Source organism: Bufo gargarizans, chromosome 5 (assembly GCF_014858855.1).
Source record: "Bufo gargarizans isolate SCDJY-AF-19 chromosome 5, ASM1485885v1, whole genome shotgun sequence".
NCBI lineage: Eukaryota > Metazoa > Chordata > Amphibia > Anura > Bufonidae > Bufo > Bufo gargarizans.
The window spans coordinates 16,103,979-16,113,077 of NC_058084.1; the positions used below are offsets into that span (position 1 = coordinate 16,103,979).

At 51.9% G+C, this 9,099-nt stretch overlaps 1 protein-coding gene across 1 annotated transcript; it reads left to right on the forward strand.

The window, feature by feature from the left end:
* Positions 1-562: 562 nt before the first annotated feature.
* On the forward strand, positions 563-6,331 carry LOC122939275. Its single transcript, XM_044295347.1, has 4 exons — positions 563-1,738; positions 4,055-4,566; positions 5,273-5,416; positions 6,311-6,331. The coding sequence occupies exons 1-4, from the start codon at positions 925-927 to the stop codon at positions 6,329-6,331; spliced, it is 1,491 nt and encodes a 496-aa protein (XP_044151282.1). The 5' UTR covers positions 563-924.
* The last annotated feature ends 2,768 nt before the right edge of the window (positions 6,332-9,099 follow it).

Below are 9,099 nucleotides of genomic sequence, written 5' to 3' on the forward strand. Positions count from 1 at the left end.
ACGTCGAAAAGGTTCTGGGGAGCTTGGGGGTGCAGTGGAAGAGGCGGTAACAGTCGAAAAAGAGGAGTCAACTGAGGAGGAGATGGAGGATGGAGTAGGAGGAGGAGAAGAAGAGGCAGGCCTGCATGTAATCCGTGGAGGTAACTCCAAATCCACACGGGTGCCACGGGTTACATGCTTGACGGCCGTCAGAAGGTTCACCCAGTGGGCAGTAAAAGTTATGTACCTTCCCTGCCTGTGTTTGCTAGACCACGTGTCTGTGGTCAGATGTATCTTGGCACCGACACTGTGTGCAAGAGATACATTCACTTGCCGCTGAACATGGCAATATAGCTCTGGGATTCCCTTCTGGGAGAAATATTTCCTTCCGGGGACCTTCCATTGCGGTGTGCCAATGGCCACAAATTTTCTAAAGGCCTTAGAGTCCACCAGTTTATATGGCAGTAGTTGGCTAGCAGTTCCGACAAGCCGGCGGTCAGCCGTTGGGCAAGAGGGTTTGGTGGCTGCCCGACTGTTTAGGGAGGGTAGACAGGGACTGTGGGTCTCCCCCCCCCCCTTTCTATCTCCTTAGGGCACCTGTATGGCCCTAGATTTAGAGTTCAGTTTGTGGGAGTAGTTAAGGGGTTAATCTAGTGCACAGCAGGAAGAGGGGGCGGGTAGCAGGAGGGTACTTATGTGCTGTCCCCGCCTATCCTCTTCCTCTTTATCGGAAGCGAGGTGTCCTGGTGAGTTGCACCTGCGCTCTGTCTGTACAAGAGATTGCGATGGCTGCGGGTGATGCCCGTCTGAGGGAGGTCTTGTTGGCGCGCATGGCGGAGGGGGGTGAGGGGTGGCTGCGCTCGTTTTTGTGTAGTCTGGGTTCCCCTGACCCCTCACCTCCTTCTGTCAGTGCGCCGGCTGCGGTGTTTCCGATGCAGCCATGTGATGTCCCGATTGCTCCTGCGGAGGGCAGGCGGTCCTCCCGGCTTATCCGCCCCCCCCGTACGTCTCGGCCATAGCCCCCCTCCTTCTCAGCTTACCTTGGGCTCCCGTATCTGTGCTGCTGCAGGATCGCTGGAGCTTCTGGCTGCCGGCTCTGTGCAGAGGGCGGTAGCTCCGCCCCTTCCTCCCCCCTCCCAGCCCCAGGCTCTTCCCTCCTCACACGAGGTCAGTGGAAGTTTAGGTGTACGTGCAGGCAGCAGGATGGGGTCACAGGGTAGCAGCCATTCTTCCCAGAGTCTCCCCCCTACCCCCCCTTCCACTCAAATCACTCTGCCCCCTGCTATTACTGAGCAGCAGCCGGGAGTTAGTTCTGTTGCTCCTTCACTGGCCATGATGCCTGCAGTGACCCCTAGTGGTGCTGAAGTGCTTTTTTCCCCTATCACTGCACTGTCTCAGCCACTCGTACCTCCTCCCCCTCCTGCGCCCGAACGGTCACGTGCCCGCAGGGGAAGGTCCAGCTCTTCATCCTCCTCTCGTGAGAGCCGGAGGCGCCATGGATCCCACAGGCACCGGTCGCGTCGCAGGTCTGGTGACTCAGCATGGAGCAGGCGATCCAGATCCTCAAGGTGGCGGTCCCCGTCGTCCTCGGAGGGGTCCGTTGCCGCGTCTGGGGAGTCTGTGCGGCGTGTGCGGGTCCAGCGCAATAGGCGGACGTCTGGTCGGTCTTCCAGGGCTCAGAGCCTGGTTCTGGCACCTTCTTTGCAGCCTGAGGTTCCCGTGCCTGGTCCCGCGGTAGCGCCAATACCGCCTCCGTCCGGTGAGTACCAATTTACGGGTGCATGGGGGGCGGGTGGTGGGGGTTCTGATATGGCTACACTGTTAAAATTGTTGGTCGATCGTTTGCAGCCTACTGCTGACCTGTCCCTTCCGCCGCCTCCTGCTAAGCCAGCTCCTGTGTTAGCGGGGGTGCATAAAGAATCGTGTTTTTGTGGGGTTAGTCTTTTGGGTGCCCATTTGGACGAGTCCGTCCGGGAGAAAATTTGGGATAACCATTATGTGGATATTTGGTCTCTCATATCAGTGGATCAACATACTGTTGACAAGGAGAGGCGTTTTTCGGACAAGCCGTATGAGCGGAGGCCCAAAGTTGCCAGAACCATGAACAATTGGTTGCAGGCTTTTTCGGTGTTGGGTTGCATTATGGGTCAGCGTCACCCCGAGCGCTGTTCTGAGTTGTTTGTTTATCAGGACATCATTTATAGTGCCTACAAGTCCCATGGGGGTAGCGCATGGTGGCGCTATGATGAGGAATTTAGGCGCCGTTTGGGTTTGCAGCCGGAGATAGGTTGGGGGGTTAAGGCCACAGATGTGTGGCTGAGATTGATGGTGTCACAGAGACCAGCCCCCTTTCCAGGGGCGGCCGCTGGTTCAGGGGGATCTCCTTCCCCGGGACCGGTGGCCGTCCGCCGACCCGGATCGTGCTGGTTATTTAATGAAGGCAACTGCAGGTTCGCAGGGTTGTGCAGATTCAAGCACGAGTGCTCGGCCTGTGGTGGTTCCCACCCGGCTAATAAATGCTCCCGCCCCCCAGTTAAGCTGTCCAAGCAGTTCGAGCATGGGGCTCAGAAGGACCCCGGTGAGCGTAGCAGAGATGGGCCCCTGGCTAGACAGGTACCCCAATAGGCAGGCGGCTGCTCAGCTCCGTGTTGGTTTTTCGTTTGGTTTTTTCATCCCTTTTATTCTGAACCGGTTCCCGTATTTTGCGGATAACCTGAAATCGGCCCGTGATCTCCCCGAGGTTCTCAGGGAAAAGGTCGGTAAGGAAGTTTCTCTGGGTAGGGTCCGGGGCCCGTTTACTGAATTGCCGTTTCCTAATCTGAGGGTCTCCCCGTTGGGCGTGGTCCCCAAAAGGGAGCCAGGCAAGTTCAGGTTGATCCACCATCTCTCTTACCCTAAGGGTTCGTCGGTTAATGACGGCATCTCTCCGGAGGATGCATCTGTGTCTTATGTGTCCTTTGACAGGGCGGTTGCGTTGGTCAGGGATGCGGGCAAGGGGGCCCTGCTGGCTAAGTCGGATATCGAATCGGCTTTTCGGCTTCTTCCGGTTCATCCGGATTGTTTCCACTTGTTGGGTTGTTGTGTTGATGGCCTTTTTTATTACGACACGTGCCTCCCTATGGGTTGTTCTATTTCTTGCCATTATTTTGAAATGTTTGGGTCTTTCCTGGAGTGGGTCGTTCGTTATGAGTCTGGTTCTACGTCAGTTTTGCATTATTTAGACGATTTTCTCTTTGTTTCCCCTGGCAGTGGTGGTGGTTGCCTATCCCTGTTAACTGTTTTTCTGGAGAGGATGGCGCAATTTGGGGTTCCCATTTCGAGTGAGAAGACTGAGGGCCCGGTCACACGGCTGTCGTTTTTGGGCATTGAGATTGACACGTTGGATATGGTTTTCAGGTTGCCGCCGGAGAAGTTGCAGAAGCTTCTGGGGTTGATTGATGGTTTCCTATCGGTGGTGAAGGTTACCTTGTTGCAGCTTCAGTCCCTGTTAGGTCTGTTGTGTTTTGCATGCCGAGTTATGCCCATGGGCCGGGTTTTCGCCCGTCGCCTCTCCTTGGCCACACGGGGTGTTAAATCTCCGCGACACCACATCCGGCTCTCCAAGTCCCTGAAAGAGGACTTGGGGGTCTGGAGGTCCTTTTTGCTGTCTTACAATGGTCACACGTGTTACATGTCCAGGGAAATGTCTAACGCTGAGTTGTCTTTGTTTTCTGATGCGTCGGGGTCTCGTGGATTCGGGACCATTCTGGGGAAGGACTGGTGCGCTGCTGAGTGGCCTGAGTCGTGGCGGTCCTCGGGGTTGTGTAAGAACCTTACTCTGCTCGAGTTGTTCCCCATTATCGTGGCGGTGGAGCTGTGGGGGGACAGGTTGTCCAATAAACATGTGTCTTTTTGGACGGACAACCTGGGAGTGGTGTATTGTGTCAACAGCTTATCCTCCTCTTCTCTTCCTGTCTTGTCTCTACTGCGTTACTTGGTTCTTCGCTGTCTTGCATTGAATGTTTATTTTAGGGCCCGTCATGTTCCGGGTGTTGAAAATAAGGTTGCTGATGCTCTTTCCCGTTTTCGTTGGCAGGAATTCCGATCCTTTCTCCCGGAAGCGGAACGGGAGGGCCGGGAATGCCCCCCGCACCTGTGGGATTTGGTGGACAGCAGCTGATGTCGCTGGTCAGATCCTCGGTTTCCCCTGCTACCTGGCAGACTCACGGTAATTCATGGGTTCAATGGTGGGGGATTGTGGGTGAACGAGATGTTGGCGCTAGGGATGATCTGCGGCTGGAGGTGACTGTGGAGTGGCTGTTGTATTTGCGGTCCTTGCGGGTTTCTGCAGCGGTTGCGCAGCGCCGTCTATCGGGCATTGCGTTTCACTTTAAGCTGCGGGGATGGTCGGATGTTACCAAGCATTTCGTTATTCGGCAGGCTTTAAAGGGTTGGAGGAAGGAATATGTTTCCCGAGAGAGTCGACGGCCGGTCTCGTTTGGCTTACTCGGCAAGCTTATTTCCCTGCTTCCCCAGGTTTGCTCATCTCCCTTTGAGGTGTCCCTGTTTTCAGGCAGTTTTAGTTTGGCCTTTTTTGCGGCCCTTAGGGTCAGCGAGTTGGTTGCCCCTTCCTGTCGTAAACCGGGGGGGGCTTTCTAGTGATGATGTTGTCCTGGGTAATGATTCGCTTAGGATCCGGGTCCGGCGTTCAAAGACGGACCAATTTGGGAGGGGCGCCTGGATTCCCCTCCACCCGGTTCCTGGTGTGTCATGCCCGGTTCATCTGATATCACAGTATAGTTCTTTGCGTTCTGCGGGTTGCAATTTCTTTGCGCATGCGGACGGCTCCCCCCTTACCAAATTTCAGTTTGTTTCGGTTTTCAAGTCTTGTTTGGCTTTATGTGGTGCCGATCCCAAGGAACTTGGGACTCATTCTTTTCGTATTGGGGCTGCTACTGAGGCTGCCAGGGCGGGTCTACCTGAATCGGAGATTATGAGGATAGGTAGATGGAAATCGGCCTGTTTTGCACGGTACGTTAGACCGGACCTTTTGTTATAAAAAAAAAAAAAAAAAAAAAAAAAAATGATGAAAAAATGTTTTATTTGTCAATGTTTCTAGTGCTATTTTCCGTTCTGACGGTTTTTTCTTGCAGGTTCGGGCAGGCCGGCGGTGTGGTTGATCGGCCATTCCTATGTTTTTTGGGCGGCGCAACGAGCCGAATGTAGGCCTGGCGGGAGATCGCTCGGTTTTCGAGACGTGGAAGTGTCATGGAGGGGTATTCGTGGCCTCCGGTGGTCGCATCTCCTCTCGCAGGTGGTGGAGATTGGCGTTCAAGCCGTGGGCCCGGTGGTCCTGGTTGTTCACGCTGGGGGCAATGACATTGGTTCTGTTCCCTTGCTGGAACTGTTGACCCTGATGCGGTCAGATTTGGAGAGGTTCCCGTCCTTCTTTAGGGAGGTAGTGTTGGTGTGGTCTGAAATTGTTCCGCGGGTGGTTTGGCACGGTGACAGGGACGGGGAGGCTATAGAAAGGTGCAGGCGGACGTTGAATTTGCGAGTTTCCCGTTTTGTCCGGTCCCGGGGGGGGGTGTGGTTGTTCGGCACCGCCAGTTGGAAGGGGACAACCGTTCTTTAATGAGGCCTGACGGTGTCCATTTGACTGATATTGGACTGGATATCTTCCTTTCTGGACTTCAGGATGGGATTGAGCAAGCCCTGTTCTTGTTGGGTGGTGGTCGGAGCCCTGTTTGAGGGCAGGTCTCCTCCGTGGCGGCAAGTTACTGTAACTTAAAAGTTATTAATGATGGGTTTGGCGAAATCTGCCCGTTGGGAGTCCAGCGGCTGGCGGATCGCACGGTTTTTATACTGTTGCCGTTTTTGGATGAATAAAAGAGATATAGCTGTGGCCGACTACCACCCAACAATAAAGAAAGGTTAAAAGGAAGAACGTGGTCAGTGTCCTTATTTGGGATGTTTAAGTATGGGCCAGTGTGGGTAGGGGTCCCCCCCCCCTCTCATCCTTTGGTTATTACCAACAGTCTGGTGGCTGCCCGACTGTTTAGGGAGGGTAGACAGGGACTGTGGGTCTCCCCCCCCCCCCCTTTCTATCTCCTTAGGGCACCTGTATGGCCCTAGATTTAGAGTTCAGTTTGTGGGAGTAGTTAAGGGGTTAATCTAGTGCACAGCAGGAAGAGGGGGCGGGTAGCAGGAGGGTACTTATGTGCTGTCCCCGCCTATCCTCTTCCTCTTTATCGGAAGCGAGGTGTCCCCACCCTCCCTCCCTTTTGTTTCCTGTATTTGGAAGTTTTAATGTTAATTTATATTGCTGTTTGTCTGTGTGTTCTGTTCTCAGGGAGGCTGTGTGCGGGCTTGAGGAATTTTATAAGTCACAGCTGGCGGCAAGTTACTGTAACTTAAAAGTTATTAATGATGGGTTTGGCGAAATCTGCCCGTTGGGAGTCCAGCGGCTGGCGGATCGCACGGTTTTTATACTGTTGCCGTTTTTGGATGAATAAAAGAGATATAGCTGTGGCCGACTACCACCCAACAATAAAGAAAGGTTAAAAGGAAGAACGTGGTCAGTGTCCTTATTTGGGATGTTTAAGTATGGGCCAGTGTGGGTAGGGGTCCCCCCCCCCCCCTCTCATCCTTTGGTTATTACCAACAGTCATCCGGCGTCATCAACTTTTTACGTTCGAACATTTGGGCCACAGAAGCCTGCCTTTTGCCATAAAAATGCGATAACGGCACGGTGGAGTGGAAGACAAATGGGAGGAGAAGGAGAAGAGGCAGGACGTGGAGCGCTGGGAGTGTTACTTTGTGGGTTCTGACGATGTTGCTCCCACTGGGCTCGGTGATGGGAGGCCAGGTGCCTTTTTAACGCGGTCGTCCCTAGATGAGTGTTGGACTTACCACGACTTATGCGTTGACAGCACAGGCTGCAGATGGCAACACTATTATCAGCAGCTGACATGTTAAAAAAAAGCCCACACTGCGGAGCCATGTGCCGGCGTCCTGGGAGCGCCAGATGTGACTGTGCATAGTGGATGGCTCACTCCAGATACATTTGCAGTCTGCTTTTTGCCTCCTGTGCACTGCGAGTTCTGCCTGCTTCTCCTCCTTCTCCTGCCTATCTGCTGCTCCATCTCTCCCTCTGAACTCTCCTCCTCTTCCACTCTTGTGGGCTCCCACGTGACGTCCATCGACACGTCATCATCGTCACCTTCACCACAACTGACATTAGAGCTCTTGAAGTAGGCAGCAACAGCGGGGACCACCCTGGGTACTGTCGTCAGACTGCTGGGTGGTGGCTGTTGCTACTTCCTTTTCCTGATCCGATGCCAAGAATGGCTGCGCATCAGTAAGTTTTGGGAATGGATGGGGAAATAATTCCTTTGACTCCAGTGGAGGGGCTATGGTGGTGGTGGTGTCTTTGGGGGTGCACACAGCAGAGAATGCGGAGGGTGCTGATACAGAGGATGAGGAGGGTGCTGATACAGAGGATGAGGATGGTGCAGAAGTGGAAGGCTGAGTGAGCCACTCAACTAACTCTGGTGCGTCTTTTGACGTAATCGCACACACCTTCTTCAACAGGTGCACCTGCCCGACCCCTACTGGCCCTGCGGAATGGCCTGCCTCTTCCTCTGCCTGTCATTTTCAAAATGTCCCTGTGACAAAGTCCCTATAGAAGAGCAGTATTTGTGGAAGCAGGTATATCGCAGGCCTCAATCAATATTTGGTGGAAGCCGGTATGTCAATCCCCTCTATCAGTATTTTGTGGAAACAGGTATATAGAACCCAATAATAAGTATTTGCTGGAAGCTGGTAAATCAAACCCCTTAATCAATATTTGTGGGAATCTGGTGTATTGCAGGCTTTAATCAATATTTGATCTAAGCCAGTATATCAATACCCTGTATCAGTATTTTGTGGAAACAAGTATAAAGAACCCAATAATGAGCATTTGCTGGAGGCTGGTAAATCAAACCCCTTAATCAATATTTGGTGGAAGTCGATGTATCGCAGGCCTCAATCAATATTTGGTGGAAGTCGGTATATCAATACCCTGTATCATTATTTTGTGGAAACAGATATATAGAACCCAAAAATGAGTATTTGCTGGAAACTGGTATATGAAACCCCTTAATCAATATTTGGTGGAAGCCGGTGTATCGCAAGCTTCAATCAATATTTGGTGGAAGTCGGTATATCAATACCCTGTATCAGTATTTTGTGGAAACAGGTATATAGAACCCAAAAATGAGTATTTGCTGGAAGCTGGTATATGAAACCCCTCAATCAATATTTGGTGGAAGCTGGTGTATCACACCCCACAATCAGTATTTTGTGGAAGCAGGTATATCGCACCCCTTAATCCGTTTTTTGGGGGCAACAGGTATATCACACCAGTTGCAATTAGTTATTCGAATAGCGTTTGTCCCTCTACATAGCTGCGGTATCTCAGCAGAACTGCACAGAACTGCTGCACAATACAAATGCACTATAATATACTTTCTATGTTAGAAGGTATATTATAGGTATATCACACCCCTCCATCATTTTATGGGGGGGGGGGCAACAGGTATATCACACCAGTTGCAATTAGTTATTCCAATAGTGCTTGTCCCTCTGTATAGCTGCAGTATTGTAGCAGAACCGCACACAACTGCTGCACAATACAAATGCACCATAATATACTTTCTATGTTAGAAAGTATATTACACCACTCAGTATATCACACCTATCGATAGCACACCTGTGACAAAACCAACCTCGCCACGGTGTTTTGGAGGGGGCTGGTTGCTAGCCTCTTGCCTCAGGATTATGGCCCATAGTAACTTTTAAACCCCTGAACCTATTCCAGGGAATTTTGGATAGGTTTGTCCCCCAAGTTATACTGTTTAAATTGATGTAAGTTATATGTATGGACAATGTAACCTCACAAAGTTGTAACAACTTATAATAAGTGTAACTTGTCAGCTTGGGAGGAATATGCTGGGTGTGGTTCTATTGTCCCATTGTCCCATTGTGTGTTTAAATGGTGATGTCTGTCCTGTTGTCTCCACATGTGTATTGGTGATCTCCCCTTTGTCCTGAGAGATAATTGGATTGTCTTCGGTCGTCTCCCAGGTAGAGAGGAGG

Coding starts and splice junctions, on each gene's coding strand:
- LOC122939275 (XM_044295347.1), top strand. CDS start 925: ATGTCCCGATTGCTCCTGCGGAGGGCAGGCGGTCCTCCCGGCTTATCC. Junction 1,739..4,054: donor GCCAATACCGCCTCCGTCCG/GTGAGTACCAAT, acceptor TTTCGTTGGCAG/GAATTCCGATCCTTTCTCCC. Junction 4,567..5,272: donor CCTTTTTTGCGGCCCTTAGG/GTCAGCGAGTTG, acceptor CTCCTCTCGCAG/GTGGTGGAGATTGGCGTTCA.